This window comes from Monodon monoceros, unplaced genomic scaffold (genome assembly GCF_005190385.1).
Source record: "Monodon monoceros isolate NGI ecotype Baffin Bay Population unplaced genomic scaffold, NGI_Narwhal_1 Super_Scaffold_9, whole genome shotgun sequence".
NCBI lineage: Eukaryota > Metazoa > Chordata > Mammalia > Artiodactyla > Monodontidae > Monodon > Monodon monoceros.
In genome coordinates, this window is record NW_021703786.1 from 39,789,718 (window position 1) to 39,809,718 (window position 20,001).

The 20,001-nt window shown below is 46.7% G+C and overlaps 2 protein-coding genes across 7 annotated transcripts in view; one reads left to right on the forward strand and one right to left on the reverse strand.

The window, feature by feature from the left end:
• Positions 1-20,001, forward strand: part of TTC19 (tetratricopeptide repeat domain 19) — a 55,213-nt gene that overhangs the window by 19,319 nt on the left and 15,893 nt on the right. For 2 of the 6 annotated variants that reach the window (XR_003791828.1, XM_029210850.1), the window contains exons 1-7: positions 13,201-13,380; positions 13,460-13,584; positions 15,557-15,667; positions 16,122-16,160; positions 16,967-17,023; positions 17,335-17,396; positions 19,374-19,468. Coding sequence is in view for 5 of the 6 variants with exons in the window: in XM_029210850.1 (XP_029066683.1) it covers positions 13,209-13,380; positions 13,460-13,584; positions 15,557-15,667; positions 16,122-16,160; positions 16,967-17,023; positions 17,335-17,396; positions 19,374-19,468 (661 nt within the window). In the remaining variant the exon portion in view is untranslated. Of the gene's footprint in view, positions 1-13,200; positions 13,381-13,459; positions 13,585-13,668; positions 13,686-15,556; positions 15,668-16,121; positions 16,161-16,966; positions 17,024-17,334; positions 17,397-19,373; positions 19,469-20,001 lie in introns of those variants that run through there. The other 4 variants (XM_029210852.1, XM_029210853.1, XM_029210854.1 and 1 more) reach the window with 4 other exon arrangements.
• On the reverse strand, positions 1,340-13,061 carry ZSWIM7 (zinc finger SWIM-type containing 7). Its single transcript, XM_029210858.1, has 5 exons — positions 12,971-13,061; positions 10,830-10,851; positions 7,743-7,845; positions 2,897-3,001; positions 1,340-1,558 (listed from the first exon to the last, which is right to left on the reverse strand). Exons 1-5 carry the CDS (start codon positions 13,059-13,061, stop codon positions 1,439-1,441), a joined length of 441 nt encoding a protein of 146 aa, XP_029066691.1. The 3' UTR covers positions 1,340-1,438.

The window sequence follows — 20,001 nt, forward strand, 5'->3', positions numbered from 1 at the left end:
CAGATGACAGGCTTGACAACAGTCTTTTCCATGTACAGCAAACTCCCCTAAAGGAAGAAACTGGAGAAGTGGGATCCCTCCGCCGCCAGATTCTGTTTCCCCCTTCCGGAGCTAGATAGTGAATTTTACTTCTCTCCCAAGTTCAAGTTTGGCCAAGTTGCTGGAATCCAAAGTGAAAATTTTACTAAGGAGAGTTAGAGAATTGTGTTTATGTATGAGGTGAAATAAAAATAAAACTTAAAAAACAAAAATACAGTTTAGGGTGCTGCGCCGGCTTGCTGTGCAGAGCTCAACTACCTTCCGTTCTTTATCCTGAAATAAGTTTACACCCGAGCCCAAGTTTGCCAAGTAGCACAGTCTTGACAGGTTTTATTCGCCACACCTCGACCTAAGAGAAGGCTCTGCCACCACAGAGCCCTGTGCCGTCTGCGGCCTTCCCCACAGTCATTCATTAGCACCCCATATTGCGCGGCACAGGGCTGGGGGCTGTCCGAGGCTGCAGAACCATCTATTTCACCTGTCTGGTCGCTGACTCGATTCCTTCCGCAGTGACCCTGCGCGCATGTTGCAGGCTCACGAACCCCTAGAGAGACAGGGAGAGCCTGTCCTTCTAGGACCCTGTTCCAGCTGTGGACAGCCTTCCCCATGAAAAGTTCCTGTCCTGTGCCGAAATCTGTCTCGTGTTCCTTTTCATCCGCCATTGCTCTCTCTTGGGGTCCGGATGCGTCCCGTTGATCTCCCTCCCAACATCCTCTTGGGAATCTCTCAGCCTTTTCTTCCTCAGACTGGAAATCCCCAGCAGCGTCTTCAGCTTCCTTCATCTGGCTCGTTACAAAGCTCAGAAGTGCACGCAGAGCAAACCGGCACTTCCTTGTCCTAGGCGCTAACTACATTTCTCACAATACAGCCTATTTAATCAGCGTTTTGGCCTCGACAGCGCAGATTCTGCAGCTCACTGAAACCAGAACCCTGATGTCTTTTTGTCTTTGCTGCCATTTAGCCACACCTCCGCTCTAACCTTTTACTGCAGAAAAGTTTTCTGGACACAAGAAAAAGGACTGATGCTTATTTATCTATAAACTTCAGCTTGCTGTTTCACCTGCCGTTCCAACCTCTTAAAAATGACTAGTACTCTGGTCACTTAAGAATCTAATTATGACCATGACATGATGTTAGATTTTGGAGTCTAAAACGCTTGGTTGCATCTGGAAATTTTCTACCCAAGGGGCTTGGAGGCTGGTCCAGACTTTTCACGAGGGCTTCAAACCATATGCACATCCTGGGCCCAACCCACAATGCCTCCTGCAGCCCGTGGGGAAGGGACAGCGACAGGTAGTCTGGTTCACGTCTCGGCCGCGTGAATCACGCGTGGCCAGTCGCGTGCGTCCTGGACAGGACTCCTGTGTTGAAGGACAGTGTGATGCTCCATCTGCGCCATTTATGATGCTTCCTGTGTCTTTTCCATCAATAATACATCAGTCAGTTGCTTGTCAGAGACGCTCAGGTGCTGACAGGTCCTCATAACCTGACTAAGATAAACTGCCAAGAGGTGCTTGCACTGGAACACAAAACACACAAACCAGTTAGAAACTGGAGCGGCCAGGCTAACCCAGACCTCTCACCACCATCACATGTAGCAGGAAAGGAGTGGGGCACAGACTGTGCGCCTCTAACTCACTGCCTGAAACTGAAGACAAAGATGAGACCTCCTAGGAGGCAGTGGGGACGAAGGAGGTTTTCCTTTGCCTGTTGTTTGGGGCAACAGTTTAGATCCAGCATGGTACAGGTAAAACCAAGGGAAAACTGAGACAGGCTCTTTATTTTAGTCCTAAATTATATTTCTTTCTTCCTCGCCTTCAGAAAGCTGTTAATAGCAATGGCTAGTTCCTTGAGGTACTGTGCTAAGTGCTTCTTAAAGTTTATCTCACTTAATAAGAGAGAATTATTTAATAATGAGATAATAAGATTATCTCATTTAAGCCCCCCAGGGGGACAGGTCTTATCCCCATCTTACACACATGCTTAGAGTCTACAGTGTAGTCCCTTCACCGCTATTAGACTTCCGGGGCATGGTGTCGGGGGCAGGGGCAGGGGTGGCAGGACCCTCACATATCTCGGCCTGTAACACCTCTGGGGAGAGGACCTGTGCTGGACCCTGTATCATAGCACACACAGCTTAGGTTACTGGAGGGCCTGCTTGAACCCTGTCGTTTTACAGGTGAAATCAGCTGTGAAGGTGGCTTCTCGTACAATGGGACGTTCAACCTGCCACCCAGTTCCCGAGGTGTGTAATTAACAGTGTATGTAAAAGAAAGGGGAAGAATTCAGCGGGTGCTACAATATTCTTCCTTGGCAAGACTTAACAAATGGCTGGGTACTGCTTTCTCCTGCGGAATCAGGAGCTTTGTGAGTGTGTCTCGTTCCTGCTTGATGCCCTGGACTCCGTGAAGTCAGCAGAGGCACCGATGTGCTCTCCTGCCCCCGGGAAAGTCGAGCATGGCCAGGTGCCAGGCTGTCTCACGGGGAGTGGGAAGAAGCACCTCAAGGCTGGACGTGTAGCTGGGGCTTTGCAAAGCTGCCAGCAGCAATCTAGTTCATATCTCTATTGGGCCGACTGGTTCCCCAGTTGCCTACTTTGGGGATTACCTGTTGCCCTCCCCACAGCTTCATCTGTGACCTTTTAAATTAAAATGGGAAATTGGTGTAGTTCTAAAAATGACACTGCATTTTGGGAGGGTAAACCCAAAAGAGAGGACTAACTGAAGTCAAAGAGAAGAAACAACTGTTTCCACATGTAGTCAAATCCCCATTTTGTGCAGCTCTTAAACGACGCAGCGAGGGCTCTCAATCTCTCTCCTAGCTCAGCCGCAGTTGGGGGGGCCCTTCCCATCCTCACCAGGAGGCTGTCACCCTTCCGCAGCACTGAGAAGGCAAATGCCGGACACGAACAGTAATGACAAGAGGCCAAACACACGTACGTTCTACCGGAACTTCCAAGTACCTAGAAAGGAAAGGACAGATGGGATCAGACTTGGAAAGGTGTGCTGGAAAACCACTCCCTTCCCCCGAATTTATCTGCCTGACGACTCAGAGCTGCTCTGCGCTGGGAAGAACCGTAGGAACATCTTCCGCAGAAGTGGAAACTCGACTTCCCTGCCTGCGGGACCTTCCCGCTGCCTTAGAGCTCTGCCCTTGAGGACTCCACAGGACAAAACGGAAGCGTTTCGGGTGGGTTAAACCATCCCTCTGGCTGGTGATTCAGAGGGCCCACTCCGTGGGCTGACTATAAAGAGGCAGAGGAGAAAGCCCCCTCATCTGCACTTCATCGTGGTGTTTCTCAACCTCTGGTATTTCACAGCATGTGTGTAAACGTCTAAAGCTTCCACCACACGTGTGAAGAGAGCCTGATAACAGGTGAAGGCTTGGCGGTGAGGCAGAAAGACAGGTCTTCAGAAGAAAACGGGAAAGGGCTTCTGAAAAGCATCTGAGAACAGGAGGAATGTAGGAAGCAGAGAATCTTGTAACGGGATGATCGGGCGGCTGTCTCAGAGCACGGTAAGCCCAGATCTGCCTGTTCCCCAGCAGGATGGAAGGAGTGCACAGATACGAGGGCTGGGAACACGCCAGTCCAAGAGCAGACGGCCGGCTGTCAGTCAAGTGGTGAGGAGAGGCTGTCCAGGGAAGTGACGCTGCATCTGGAGTGTGACTGGACAAACGGAGAAATCACCTGTTTACGTCTCCACCACGAAGCGGCCAAAGACACAGCTGAGGGCTTCATTCCTACAGTTAAATCCGCAGGGCTCCCCTGGTGGCAGTGGTTAAGAATCCGCCTGCCAATGCCCGGGACACAGGTTCGAGCCCTGGTCTGGGAAGATCCCACATGCCGCGGAGCAACTAAGCCCGTGCACCACAACTACTGAGCTTGCGCTCTAGAGCCCGCGAGCCACAACTACTGAGCCCACAAGCCACAACTACTGAGCCTGTGCTCTAGAGCCCGCGAGCCACAACTACTGAAGCCCACGCGCCTAGAGCCCGTGCTCCACAACAAGAGAAGCCACCGCGATGAGAAGCCTGCACACCACAACGAAGAGTAGCCCCCGCTCGCCGCAACTAGAGAAAGCCCACGCGCAGCAACGAAGACCCAACGCAGCCAAAAATAAATAAATAAATTAAAAAAAAAAAAAAACACTCTGCAAACTGTTGGCAAAAGGAGCGTCCTGGGCATGCGGCGCCACCCCGAGGGCTAGCTCACATGAACCGCAACTTAGGGATTGCCACAGAGCTCCCACGTTTTGCAGGCTCTGAGGTGGCCATCTACATGAAAAGGCCAGGACTTAAAAAGCAACAAATGCCACAGCTCCTCTCTCCTCACAAAGAATAAAGCAGCAGGAAAGGCTTCAACCGAGCAACAGCAGTGTTCAGGCACGAGCTGTGCCTGTTCGTCAAATGTCCTGGCATTCACGTGACGCGGCCATGTCGCTAAGGTTTCTTGACCAAGTCAGGAGAATTCCTTGGGGGTTGCAAGATTACCAGAAATGGCCCATGACTAGGTAAGAAGATGCCTACTGTTCCCATTAAAAATTTCAGCCCCAGTTACAAATCAGGTGTGAAGAAAATCACATGCTACAGATTTCCAGTCCTGGGGCGCTGACATGTTTTTGGTGGTGGACGCTGAGAATGATTGCAGGAATCTCCCCAGTGTCTGGAAAACACAGGCTGAAGGGAGAGCATTAAAGCAGATTGTTTCCCACTCAGTCCTGCACGAAAACCGATCAACATCCAGCAGTGACACCAACAATTCCTGCGTCTCCAAACTGTCACCAATGAATAAAAAACTTCAGATTTCTTCTTCTCTCTGGATTTACATTTAACTAGGCATAAGCCTCTGGAATTCTACACTGACAAGCTCCTTCTTATGGTGGGTGCCCAGCCCATCAGAATACTCTCTGGATGAAGCTGAGTGCCGGTAACTCAGAGACGGGGAGAGTTTCTACAAGAGGTTCCCTTGCTGATCCTTTCAAAGGCTGGCTAGGACTCAAAACGTTCAGCCGCCGGAGGCAGTGAATACTGTAAACGAACAGTCAATTCTGAATTTGCTTCGTCTTTATCAAGCAGTGGACAACCAACGAACCCAATAATCAGGCAGAGATCTGAGTTGGATATGTTTAGAATTAGAAATTGACCTCACGGACCATCTAATTCACTTCCTTCACCCTTCAATGGAAAAACCCCCTCCTCTCATGGGAAATGCTCCCAGTTCAGCCACTCAGAGCCTGGAATGTTTATCCCCAGAAGGAGAGAGCTTTTAAAAAAAGCAGTGCAGGAAAGAGGATACTCAAACCCAGGCTGGACTTGTGTGCACCTTGCCTGGAGGAAGTCTGCTACGGTTTCAGTGAGGCTCTAAGGTGACTGACCCACCTGCATGGTCATCCACTCAGAAGGACAGTTTTACTTTATGGCTGCTCCAAGCCTCTTAGCATCCATCACAGTGGTGAACTGTATTATCTACTGTTCCCCGAGTTCGGTGCCTCTCTCGGAAAGAGGATTATACATTCCTGCCCTATTAGATACAGGCTGACTGTGTGACCTGTCTTAGCCAGTACAACGTGAGTAGCCAAGCAGAAACATTAAAAATGGGTGCATACTATGTCCTCTTCTCTTTCTGCTGTGAGATCCGCAATGTTCCAGACGGGGGCTGCTCCATCGACTGGGACCCTGAGTGAAGACGTTTTGGAGCAGAGCTGCAGTTGACTCTTAATGGAGATGTACAGTGAGTGAGATATAAACTTTGTTTTGTAATTTGGGGGTCATTGTTACCACAGCCTAACTTATTTAGCACCTCCTGACTGACGCACCCCCGTTCCTGGGTGGACCAAAGTTTATCAGAAAGCAACTCAGGTAACAACGTCAGTGTGACTTTAAGATAATTTCCACTACACCTGGACGAAGTGAGAGCATTAGAAGGTTGCCCTATGGAACGATAACTAGCAGGACCAAGAGGCAATGTCTGACTCAACTTTTATCATCTCACAGGACCTCTGAATTAAGCCAACTTCTTTCTATGTTACTATATACAATGAAACCACTGAGGTTAATTTGAGGGTGTCTATAAGATTTCTACAGCCTCATTTAATTCAGAGTCCCAGCTGACGGCCACAATTCTAAGAAGTTAGCATTTTTATGACGAATAAAGCAACATGATATAATACAGAATGTGAATGATGAAAATTAAACAACTCACAGTGATCCTGGGAGGAACAAAAAAGTCAACAATAACTGAAATATTTCAGAGTCTTTAAGATTTTAACTAACAATGAGATCCCAGAGCTAGAGGGCAGTTGGGACTCTGCTTGTGCAGGTCAGGGGTTCTGCTGATGTTGGAACTAGGACAAAAAGTCCGAAACTAAAAGACATGGGAAAACTCCGAGGCCCTCCCCGTTGAGGGTATTTTAGCTACATAAAAACCAAAAATAAATACTCTAGAAAGAAGGCGGAAACACCTCCTCAGGTACAAACAGTACCACTTAAGGGCGCCGATTATTAATCGATGCAGCTCACGAGGAAGTTCTCATCAGCGGCCTTTTAAGTAAGTGCAGCCCAGAGTTCTAACTGCAGCCTTCAGCACGGATCACCCCGGCTCACTTCATGCCGCAGTGCAGGAGGACGTGCCAGGTCGGCCGCACCGTCCTGCAGTGTGGAGCCACAAGTAAGTTCACTAGGCAAAGCCCCCCATGTACCCAAGAGGCTCTGCCCAGTCACTCACTCACTAAGAACGAGTCAACACGGTCTTAACCCTGAGGTCATCATAAATAAACCAGAATCCAAACACTGAAAAATCCCTCCTTCCTGGTCTTCAGCAAGGCCTGGATTAAATACAAGAGCTGACAGCTTCATTTTCACTCCTTCCAAGCCAGACACAAAATTCTGGAGACCGCTGCTGAGGTTTAATTTCATTCACAAGATTCCCTTCGCTCAATCCCAGCGGCAGGTACCACTGTCTGATGTAGCTAAACTGGGGGTGGGGAGTGTGGCCCACTGCTGACGTACAGACAGGCAGTGCAGGATGGCCTTTACACATCCCCGCTGCCGGAGGTGACTGTTAATTTTCTGCACCTCAGTTCTCGGCACAATGAATATCTTTCCGGGCTTTTGGTGAGAATTATCAATACATGAAAGTAATTCGGAGTCTGGTGAAAGTCTGATCTGTTACTTTACAAATCTACCTACCTTCAGCTCCAGTGGGCAAAACTAAGGCCCAAGTCAACTGCCTGAATTCAGCAGTTTGGCCTTCGTGAACACTTCTTGACAACAATTTTGACAGATCATTTCTATGAGATGAAGCTGGACATGTGGAAGGACCTCAAAGTACATTTTGGTTTTTGCTTGTAAGCAAGAGATAATGTAACAAGGTGATGGAGTCAGCGCTTTTTGGTGGGGGGGTGGGTGGGAAAGTACCTCCAGTATTAAACGACAGGAAGGCAAAAGTTGACTGTGCTCCGTTAGACCTGAGAAGAGAGCCTCTCTGCGTCATTGCTGGTTCTACACATCGCTACCAGGTAGAGCTAACAGGTCATGTTTATCTTATTTCAACTACTCATACTCTCATTTTACCAAGTTGGGTCAAAGGCTTTTCAAAAGCCCAGGAAATACTCAGAGCTGGTCACCAGCTTTCACAGAGATTCATGAAAACATTTTGTCCTACGGGGATTCTGTTGAGATAATCCCCACCTCTAGGTCTCTACCTGGTAAACACGCCTCCCACTGGGCGATGAGATTAAGGTGACGGACTGGCGATCAACGAGGTCCAAGGCCTGGACGGCTGATGAGCCAAAGACAAACTTCAGCCTGGGGAGCAGAGAAGCTTCAGGTTAGACGGCTGGACTCAAGCCACCTCTGCGACTTGACCCAAAGGATCACCACTGGCAGTTTTTAAAAATTCAGTTCATTTTAATTTGGAAAAAAAAAAAAAAGGTGACAATACAGCAAAACCCCATGTAATCGACCCCCCAGAATAAATGTTAACATGACCCCATGTAATCAACCCCCCAGAATAAATGTTGACATGTTGTTTCCCCAGAATAAATGTTGACATGTTGTTTGGATAAAGAAGTCCTCTTTATACTTCAGTCTTTCCTATTCGTCCCAACTTCCTTCATCCCCGAGGCAACCACATGCATTTGATGGTTTCCTTCCTATTAATGTTTTTATATTTTATAATATATAGTACATATGTGTGTGTGCATACACATATATACACACATACATATATACATATGGTATCGTTTTGTAAGTTTTAAAACATAAAAGGTATATGGTAGGCTTTTTTGGCAACTTTTTTTCCCCACTCAGTGTACTTTTGAGAATGATGCATGTGTATATTTGTGTGTATATATATATATATATTTTTTTTAAACTTTTGAATAATATTCTATTGTATGTACATAATACATTTTATGTTTTAAGTACTCTATTTTTTTTAAGTACTCTATTGATGGACATTCTGAATGTTTCCATTTGACACTATTACAAATAATACTCAGTTATCCCCGTACATGCCCCTTGGTGCACATATATGAGAGTCCTTCCTGGTTATGTAAGTGAAAGCGGAACTGCTGGGTCTTAGGATATGTGCAGTTTTCAGTTTTAATGGGCGCTGCCAACAGCTTCCCACCGCGGAAACAGTGCTCCCCCTAGCGCCATATGAGAGTTCTATTTCCTTCTCACCCTCACCAACACCTGTATTATCAGGCCTTTTCATGTTTGACCACCTGATGGGTGTTAAATTTGTTCTTTATGGATCAGTAATAAAGGCTATCCAGCTGTTAAATGATGTACCAGAAAAAAATGTGATATGTGGGAAAATTCTTACAATATGTTAGGTGAGAAAGGTCGGGCACCGTATTTTATATCTAGAAACTCTCCATCATGTTAAAAATTTTTTTCTTAAGAAAACCTACAATTACCTCAAAATAAAACATTACATTGAAAAAAAAAAGGCGATAAACCAAATTGTAACAGTGATTATCACTGGCTTGTATGATTATTCATGCTTTTGATGTTTTATTTTCCAAGGACTTTATTTATTTATTTACAAGTATGGGTTATTTTTATAAACTGGAAGATAAAATGGCTGGGTTGAACTAAAACTAAAAAGTTAATGTTTTAAAGAACCCATATGATTTGACACAAAATAAGAAGACAGCACTACTAAGGCTTTAAAATTAAAACGTTCAACTTCTTCATTTTCTAACAAAGTAGTCTGTTACTATAACAAACTGTTAGAATGGGAAAAGTGTTTAAAATTAAACATAGGATGATTGTCTATGGGCAAAGAAAACTAAAGACATAAAATCTGGTAACAACTTTATCAATCAGAGATAATTCCAATTAACTTTAAAAATGGATCTAATAAGAATTTTTTTAACCTGCCTTGTCTACTTTATAACATATTGTGAATATCTCAATGCACTTTTAACCACTTTTAATGGTTATAAAGAATTCCATTGTAAAGATCAATTACTTTTATTTTCCCCAAACTCTATTTTTTGGATAATTAGAGTTTATTAAATTTAATTTGAATAATTAGATTGTTTCAAGGTGTTTTTTCTTTTTGCTACCATAAACAATAGTGGATGAATGTGCTCACTGTAAAGTCTTTAAACATCCATGATTAATTCCCTGAGATACAGTCTTATAAGTGGAATTTCTGGGTCAAAGAATATGTATATTTTAAAGCTCCTGTTCCCAGTTGCCAGTTTACCTTCCAAGTTACACTCCTACCATCAGGATATCAGTTATCCTCTTCTCCATGTTCTTGCCAACATCTGGAAGATTCTTACCAACATCTTTTCTGTGATACCCAGGTTTTATAGATGGGAAGTTATCTAATTATTTTAATTTGTATTTTTATGATCACTAGTAAAATTTAGCTTTTTGTCAAAGCTTTTGGTAACTTGAATTCTTTTATTATTTGCCTATTTTCTTTGTTTTAAATGTAGTAATTTTTTTAATAATGTAAAATCTTTGTAAAAAATTTAAGATATAGAGAAAAAGTTAAAGCCCTTTTCTAAATTGCACCTCCTTCCTCCCCCCTAAGATAATCTCTGGTATAAGTTGGTGTATATCCTTCAGGAGTTTTTAAATATAAATGTTTATGTGCAGTTAAATATTTAGTTATTCCTAGGTAGCTTTCACTTTTTTCTTGCTATTAGGAATGTAATTAATGTTTGAACTTTGTGTATGAAGGAAAATAATTATTAGTTTCTGTATTTAAAAACGAAACTTTATTCTCTTGGTGTTTAAAAAGTAGTTATGTCCCCTACAAATAATGACAATTGTCTCTCTTTGCAAATAGGCATACGGCTGACTCTTGAACAATATGGGGATTAGGGGCACTGACCCTGAGCAGCTGAAAATCTGCGTATAACTTTAAGCGGCTCTCCATATCTATGGTTTAACCAGCCTCACATGGTATAGCACTGCAGTATGTATTTACTGAAAAAATCACTATGTGTGGACACACATAGTTCAAACTTGCGTTGTTCAAGGATCAAGTGTACTTCTCATTTTTTCATGTGTTCGTGTAACAGCTACAACTTTTAGAACAATGTTAAAGTGGCAATTAGGACAATAAGGGAATGCCTTGTACTGTCAGATACAGTGTTGGTTATTCACTTGAGACAGATTTTTAATCATGTAAAGAAAATATTGTTCCTACTTTAGTAAGAATATTTTTTAAAAATCAAGAGTTGATGCTGAAAGAATTTGGCCTTTAAAAAACACATTAATGATTAAAAAAAAACCCCAAATACAACAGGATATGTACTTACGATAACAGATGCTCATCAGGAACTGTAAAACAGGAATGGAAAGAAGGTTAATTGTGTCAAACCAGTGACCATAGACAAAAACATCTTAAAGAGACTATAAACAGGGGCTTCCCTGGTGGCGCAGTGGTTGAGTCTGCCTGCCAATGCAGGGGACACGGGTTCGAGCCCTGGTCCAGGAAGATGCCACGTGCCGCGGAGCAACTAAGCCCGTGCGCCACAACTACTGAGCCTGTGCTCTAAAGCCTGCGAGCCACAACGAGTGAAGCCCGTGCACCGCAACAAAGACCCAATGCAGCCAAGATAAATAATTTTATCAAAAAAAAGAGAAAAGACTATAGCCAAGAAGACTTTTGTGTAAGATGGTGAATTGAACATAGGCATCAAATTTTACTCCTTCCCAATATTCTGCTAAACAATAATAAAAGGATTTTTTTAAAAAAAGCATAAACTCCCCAGGATGAGGACAGGAAGAAACACAGCTGGAAAATAATTTACAAGACCTGAGAACACTGAATCCTAAGTGAGCAATGGGAGAGCCGAGTGTAAATCAGAGCCTGATTTACCCTTCAGAATCTAGTACCCCCTCCTGCTAAAACAAACCTCAGAAACTGGTGGCACCAGATGGCTCTGGAGTGGGAAGGAAGCAGGGGGGCTAAAATAAGACTCTTTGAAAGAAAGTTTAAGAAGCTAGAGGGTAGCAGAATAATGCTTTCAGATGTCGGAAGAAATGGTATTTCCAACATATAATTCAATACCTAGCCAAACTATCAATTAAGTGTGAGGATAGGAAAAGAACTTTTTCAGGCATGTAAAGCCTCAAAAAGTACATCTCGTGCTTTTCTTCAGGAAGGTACTAGAATATGTGCTCTATAAAATAAGGTAGCAAACTGAGAAAAAGAAAATTGTAGGGTGAACTAAATATAAGGCTCAACTTAGGTAAAGGGAATTCCCCAGACAATAATGGTGAAGGGAGATCTCAGGAGACAGCCAGCCCATAGGAGAGCACACCTGAAGGCTCTAGGAGAGACTCCTGCAGGAACATGAAATTGATAAAACATCTCATTCACCTGAACATCTTGAGTAGAGATTTAGAACACTGGTAAAAAAAAGAGTTTGAGGTTGAATTAGGGATACATAAAAAAGGAAACAAACACAAGTATGACAGTTTTGAGAGAAAGCAGACAGTTACAGGAAAGGAAACGTAATCCTAGCTTCCTGCATGGCTCAGCTGTGACTCACTTTTACATCATCACAAGTGTAAACTCAGTATTGACCTAAAGAAATTATCGTTGAAGGGTGGGGGTCAGGAAGAGTGTATGACTAACTAAAACAAAGATTTTTAAATAGCAGAAAACGGTTCTGCTGAAAATAAACGTGAGTCAGTGGTAGTGGTCGCTCTGAGTCCTGAGCATCAGGGGCACCTGCAGGCCCCCTTCAAGACTCTCAGTGTATGGATTAATCCATTCAGACAGAGCCCATCTCGGGCAACCACTGTTTGAGCTGACAACAGACTGGCTTTCCCCCCACCCTTTCTGGGATCAGAACATGTTTGAATACCTGGCTGGCCTAATCTTTTAAGCACATATACTGCTTAAGTTTTAACTGAAATGAGAAAAGTTGGCTTCCTTTTCTCAATTCTTTAAGAACAGTAACTCAAGATAAATCCTTTTCAAGTGCGGTCCTTTTCAAACAAAAGCCATCCAAGTGAACCAGCAGGGGCAGTTCTGAGGTCTAATCTATTTATTCAATGACCATTCGGACGCTGGTTGCGCAGTTCTCATGCAGATGCACTTCGATCGGGACCCTCTCAATACCGGTGTGTGCTGCGAACGCCCAGGGATGCGGGAACCTGGTCACAGAGCATCCTCTGCTGGTCAAAGGAAAACAGGTACAGCCGCAGCGTCCAGAACCGCCCCCGCCCACCCCAAGTCGCTGCGTCTGCAGCCGGGTTTGCGGCCCTGAAATATTCGCTCGTTGAACAGGGTGTAGGAGAGGATTCGTTTAGAGCGAACACAGATTTTGAGAAGGAAGGGCTACTGACGAGGTCAACAGAAACCTCCCTCGTAGGGGCCAGCAGCCCCGCCCCGGTACCCCGGGTTTCCGCCCCCGCCGGCGCCGCCGCATAAGCCTCCAGCCCGTACTCGGCGCGCCGTCCCGCGCCGCCGCCGCCATCTCGCTCAGCAGCTCCTCCACCACTGCCGGCAGCGTGAGCGCCCGCGCCGCCACCGCCATGACCGGTCCCGCGATAGCCGGGGCGTGGCGGACGCGGTGACGTTGAGTGCGTCCCGACCAATCGGCGGGCGCTCGACGCCGGTGGCGGGACTTCCGGGGCGGGACTTCCGGGCCCTGGACCGCAGTCCGCAGAGGACGCGGACGGCCATGCACCGGATCCTGGGCGCGGGCCTGGCTCTACGTCTCCTGCGGGTGGCAGGGCGGCGGGGCGCGCGCCTGCTGCCGGGTCCGGCGGGAGGCCGAGCGCCCGCGGCGGACGCGCCGCCGTGCCGAGAGGCGCCGCGCGGCCTGGGCCCGGGCCTGCTGCCGCTGCTGGCAGGTGAGGGGCGCGGGCCCGCGGGCTGGGCGGGCCGGGCGGGCCGGGCCGGGCGCGGTGACCTCAGTGCCCCTTCCCGCAGCGCTCGCCTGGTCCTCGAGGCCCGCCCCGGCGGAGCAGGAGCAGGAGCGGGAGCGGCAGGGCTCGGGCGGGGCGGCGGCCGGGGACGCCGAGGCTGAGATCATCCAGCTGCTGAAGCGAGCCAAGGTGAGGGCCTGCAGTGAAGGTGACACCGGTGGACGGAGGCCCGGCGTCTCCAGTGCAGGTGGAGGCGGCGCCGGGGGCAGCGGAGTTAGCCAGCGTTGGGGGTGAGAGCGCCGGTCGGGAGAACTGTGCACACGTGTGGCGTCCTGATGGTGCAGCTTAATGCGGGCCGTGCGCGGTTTAGTCCTTCTCTCTCTCCCCCTCCCCGGGTTATCGCGTCTCTTCCATTGGGCTGACTGCCGCCACCTGGCCAACAACGTCCACACTGATGCCCGCAGACGGCGGGGTGTGCCGATGTGTCAGCTCCTCTTTGAGGCTTCACCTGCCCCAGACTAACCCCTGATCTTAAGTGCCCCCCGGACACCTCCCTTCACCGTCTCTTGTTTACTGCTACCTACCTAGTTTTCCAGCCTGGATGCTTCATAGTCATTTTTAAAACTTGTGGTCCCTAACTACCACCTCCTGATACACTTAGAGTCCAGCAACAGATCCTTCTTGGATTTTGCCACCAAATCCAAAATATTTCTCAAATTTGCCCCCTTTTCTCTGTCTCTCCTGCTGTCACCCAGGCCACGCTGCTGCAGCCTCCTAACTCTGGTCTGGTCTGTCCTATTGGCCCCCTGCCACCCAGTCTTCATGCAGCAGCCAGAGTGATTTTTTTTTTTTTTTTTTTGCGGTACTTGGGCGTCTCAATGTTGTGGCCTCTCCCGTTGCGGAGCACAGGCTCCGGACGCGCAGGCTCAGCGGCCATGGCTCACGGGCCCAGCCGCTCCGCGGCATGTGGGATCCTCCCGGACCGGGGCACGATCCCGTGTCCCCTGCATTGGCAGGTGGACTCTCAACCACTGCGCCACCAGGGAAGCCCCCAGAGTGATTTTTTAAATGTAAATCGGATCGTATCACTTCCTTGCCCATAAACCTTGAATGACTTCCCACAGCATTTGTGATAGAACCCAAGCTCCCTGCCGTGGCCTGAGACCCTACACGATCCACCCTACGTTGCCTACCTATTTGGCAGTTATCGTCAGGCTCACCATCCTCCCTTCACATCTGTTTCCTTTCATTTTTGTTTTTTTTTTTTTAAGAAGGAATTAGTTCTTTTTATTTTATTTATTTATTTATTTATTTTTGACTATGTTGGGTCTTCGTTGCTGCGTGGGCTTTCTCTAGTTGTGGCGAGCGGGGGCTACTCTCTGTTGTGGTGCGCGGGCTTCTCATTGTGGTGGCTTCTCTTGTTGCGGAGCACAGACTCTAGGCACGCGGGCTTCAGTAGTTGTGGCACACGGACTTAGTTGCTCCGCGGCATGTGGGATTTTCCCGGACCAGGGTTCGAACCCGTGTCCCCTGCAGGCGGATTCTTAACCACTGCGCCACCAGGGAAGCCCTTGACTGGTTTTTGAAGAACCATTTTCTTCAGCCTGTAGGGCCTTTGCTTGTTCCCTACTCTCTGTTTGGGTCATTTTCCTCACAATTCCTTATTTGGTTGACTCTTTCTCTTCCTTCTTACCTCAGTTTAACTGTCACTTCCTTGGAAGGCTTCTCTGACTCCCATTGAGGGGGACCCCTTATTGTTCCTTTCTGTTGCTTTTCTTCCTAGCTTTTATCATTAGTTGTCATTAAGCTTACTTGTCCTACAAGGTCACTTCCAGCCTGCAGGAAGAGAGAAAGAGGATGTAGGGCCAGCAGCTTCCTTATAAGATTTGATAAAAATTGCTTACATTCCTGCTGCCTGCATCTGTTGGCCAGAGTTTTGTCATGTGGCCAAAGAGAGCTGCAGGGGAGGCTGAACTCCCTGTCACCATTGTAGACATGATACCTGGTGCATAGTAGGAGTTCAGTCAGTATGTGACCAATGAATGAATAACTTCCTTCTGTGTGTTGGGATATATAGCTGTGCCCACTTCCGTGTGGTAGCACAGGCATCTGCTTTCTTTATATTTCATTTTCTGTTATTTTCTTTGTTTTCTCTTTTCAGTTGTGCATCATGAAAGATGAGCCAGCAGAGGCAGAGCTAATTTTGCATGATGCTCTTCGTCTTGCCTATAAGAGTGATAACAAGAAGGCCATCACTTACACTTACGATCTGGTAACTCCTCTCGCCAGTCTGAGCCATTGGTGATGAAGGGTGGATGCAGGAGAAGGGTGGTTAGGCACCTGAATCATGTTCCTGACCTGCAGCAGGCCCTGAAGCTCTTTGCTTTTTGTTTTTACTAAGTTTTCTTTTGGTTTCAATTTTTATTACTCTTGGGGTGTCACAAGACGCCTCAATCCCAGACAAAAAAGAAATGAATATCATTAATATTTGTTTCTTCAGTGAAGAGTGGATCTAGGTTTGGTTTGTCATCGTCAAAGTGTGTTCGCGTATTTGTTCTCACACCATTGCTGTACTTTGCTACTGGCAGATCAGTGACATACTTTTCTATCTGGACTATTTTTTTAGCTAGAGGGTGAAAGCAAAGGGGAGTCTTTAGCTTAAACGTTTTGAAGTAAGTAGGAATACAATGCTCTAAACTGAAAAACAACTTGTAATTAATTTTCAGATGGCCAACTTAGCATTTATACGGGGTCAGCTTGAAAATGTAAGTAAATCACTTTGTAATGTCATGACTTTGTGAAGGGCTAGCCTGAAGGAACCTCTGTTAGAAAGGGTACAGGCTAAGCTGCTGTAACAAAGAGACCCCAAAATAGAGTGACTCAAATAAGAAGGAAGCATATTTCCCTTTAATGCATTAATCCAGAGGTAGCTAAACCCTGAAGATGGGTAGGTACCTCTGCTCCATGAAGTGGCCCAGAAGCCCAGGTTCCTTCTAAGATAGGTCCTCATCTGCGTAAGAGAGCTGGCTCACCTCCAGCCTACAGGAAGGAAGAAGGAGAGGATGGAGGGCAAGCAGCTTCCTTATAAAGTGTGATTTAGAGATTGTTCACATGTGCTCTGCATGCATCTCTTGGCCACAGCTTCATCATGTGACCACACCTAACTGCGAAGGAGGCTTGACCTGGTAAAAATTGAGGAGAGTCTAACCAAAGAGATGGAGAGGAGGGTGAATATTACGGGGTAGTTTCCAGTTTCTGCCACAGTGGGTTTGGAAGGGAAGTTAATTTCTGAAGTTGGTTTCTACTCAGCACAGAATAGTTTTCAAGGTGCCCAGAGGATGTGCAGTCCTGGTATTTTAGTCTGTTTTCCCACCACAAGGTTACCTTTTTCTTTGTATATGTGAGTGTAAGTGTGTGAGTGTAAGTGTGTGTGTGTGTGTGTGTGTGTGTGTGTGAGTGAGTGTGTGTGTTGTGTTTTCCAAGGAATGGTACATAAGACTAGTGCTTAGAATCCAGGGTCATCTGGATAGGGGACCCAAATAAAACAAAAATCTTTTCCTTGTGCTTTTAGGCGGAAAAACTTTTTAAAGCAACAATGAGTTACCTGCTTGGAGGGGGCATGCAACAGGTAAGGACGTGACGTAGGATTGCTCCCTAGCTGAAGCAGTTTTCAAAAGTCTTACTTCCTATAAGCTCCATCCAGCCCCCACGTGTGCTTTGGCCAAAGAGTTGGAATTCTTTTTCCCTAAGACTGGTATAAAATTTGCCAGTCTTTCCTTCATGCAAGAGCATGGTATCTGAGGAATTCACAGTTGCCTGATTCCTCCAAGTCTAAAGACTATGGCTTTCAGGTCAGAGTCAGTCTAGAAGTTGATCTGAAATACCCCTTGAGGAAATTTTACTTGTTACGAATTTCCTTCATTTTTCTTTTCCCAACAGGAAGACAATGCAATAATAGAAATCTCTCTAAAGCTGGCCACTATTTACGCTGCTCAGAATAGGTAAGTATAGTCAGAATCTAGGCGTGGAGGCAGCCAAGGAGTAGGGCTGTGGGCAAAACGTTGGCCCTGGGATGTTGCATACTTTTCATTTACCTGCTAATCACCTGGGTGTCCAGAACTTAGGTGTCACACTCATAGTGCTCCGTCCCTCATCTTTGAAATCTTGAGTCTTTTCTGGGCTTGCCCCTGCTGTTTCCATTAGCCTGCTGAGCGGGACATGCGGCCCTCGTACCTTTGGCTGCACCGTGACAAATCTAGGCAAGTTTTCTGTTCCTGCTTGAACTGGGAAGGGAAGTTGTACTTAGAACCTTAGCTTAGCTTTTCCTAGGAGAGGAGGGGGCACTGTAAAGGCTGCTGGGGATAATGTATTTTGCTGGTTTAGGGCTCAGCAAACCAGGAAGTCAGGTATAAAGTTAAATGATGAGAGAGTTGCTGTGGGAATGTCTTAGTGGCTGGCTCAGCGGGCAGCTTTTAAAGCCCATAGAGATGATCTGGTAGCTAGGTTTTAGGAAGCAATACCCAGGAGTGGAGGAGAGACCTGCAGGTGGGACCAGAAAGCAGTGCTGAGTTAAAAGTGTTAGATGAGCCTGAGTTGTTACAAAGGAGGAGGAGTCTGCGGGTACACAGGAGAGGCTTTAGGGGACAATCCGGGTGTGTGCTGCGGATGAGAGAGGCCTGGTACCTTCCTTCTCTAGGTGGGGTTCAAAGAAGAAACCCTAGGATGTAAGCAAAGAGCTCCTCTAGAGAGTTATATTTTGGGGTAAATTTAAGGAAAGACCTGAGTAAGCCTGGCTTTTCCTTTGCTTTATCGTTGCTGCAGAAGTTGGGTACCAGAAGTTTGGAATTGCTCTAGTCAGCAGCTCCTTCATTCTCAGCGGGACCCAGTCTGTCTCCTGGCATTTGGTTGGGCAACAGGACTAGCTACGGGTGGGGCGTGAGCTCCCAGGGCAAGAAGCAGCCCAGAGATAGTGACGGCGGAGGGTAAGGCACGCCCGTGGCCTCCTACGAGGTGAAAGCTGCGTAGTCCCCACTAGTAGTTCGCCTGCAAGTTACTCAAAAGTGTTTTTTCATTTTGATTTGTTAAGAAACGCATGAGACCAGGATCAGGCCCTGAGGCTGAGAAAGGCTGATACAAGTTGGGAGGGGTCGTTGGTAGACATTTTGCTGTGACTCAGGATGCCTTGTGGGCAGCCTCCCCCGTTCCGTGCCCTGATCGGATAGGGTCCCTCCTGCCAAGGTTTGGTTCTTCTGAGAACAGCAGAACAGTGGGGTCATCTGGCAAAGCACGAGAGAAGAGGTGAGCTTGGTAGTGCCACCTGTGGTGAGAAGCTAGGAGCCAAAATGGAAGAGCAGAAACCAGGGCTGAGCTTGTGGATGGAGACGGAGTTTATGTCGTGTTTCTGTGCATCTCTGTAGAAACCAGCAGATGACCCTTGTTCTGTCCAGAGTCAGTCTCCCTGCTGCCTGGGTGTCCTCTCCAGTTGACTGAGGTCCTGAGAGTGGGGCTAAATGCCTTCTAGTGCCCTAGCTAGGAGTTCCCTTTCTGTAAAAGAAACTTGCATCAAAGACCTGCAGCTTGGGAGAAGTGTAGAGCTAACAGACCTCCAGAAACTGAGTGAGGTCAGCAGTTAGAATCCTCACTGCCGGGGGCCCTCACCTCCCTTGGTAGTGTATCACTTTGAGCAAGGGTAAGGCTCTCACACGTGGAGGAGCTGACCCCTCTGAACTGTGTTAGTGGGAGGTGAGGGAACGGCTGGTCATGTCGGTTATTGAAACTCTGTCTTAAGTTAACGTTAATTAGGTGACCAAAAAAAACCCAAACTCTTGAGAAAGGGCAGATTGACACCTCTTAGAGACTTTAAACAAAATTCCCTCTTCCCGTCTTACACTTGACAATGTAAACCTGAGCTGGAGAGATGAGGACAGAAGAGCACTTTGTGAAAGGTATGCAGCTGGTTGATGCTCTTTGCTTTACAGACAGGAACTGGCTCTTGCTGGTTATGAATTCTGCATTTCAACTCTAGAGGAAAAAATTGAAAGACAAAAGGAATTATCAGAAGACACTTTGTCAGGTAGGGAAACCTGACTATTTTTGGACAGTTGCCTTTTTTTGCCACAAAGGGCTTCACTCTTCAGCTGTGGTAAAGGAAGCAGAAAGGTATCTGAATTGGGGGGAGAGTTACTCATTTTGGAGAGTTACTCATTTTGGAGGCTGTTTTCTAAGGTCTCAGAGGGTTTGGAATTAGATATTTTCTTTAAATGACTTGACCACTGGTGGTGGTTGTTTTTTTTTTAACCCCGTGGTAACATCTTCATAATATATCTGTTGATCTTTATTATATATCATCTCTGGAAAATTGGGGAGCAGAAAGGGAAGTTTTTTCTCTTGTCTCTTGGTTCAGCTACCAGTCACAATGCTAATTAAGTACCTTTGGTCCCCAGTGTCCACCAGCTATGAGAAAGGAAGTGAAGCTCATGTTTTGTCTGTCTGTCCTCATCACAGAGGGAAGAGCATGAAGAGTCATGCTGGGAACAGAATGGGGTGGGCGGGACACTGGCTCTCAGCCATTCGGGTCCCTCCCTCCCTCCCTCCCTCCCTCCCTCC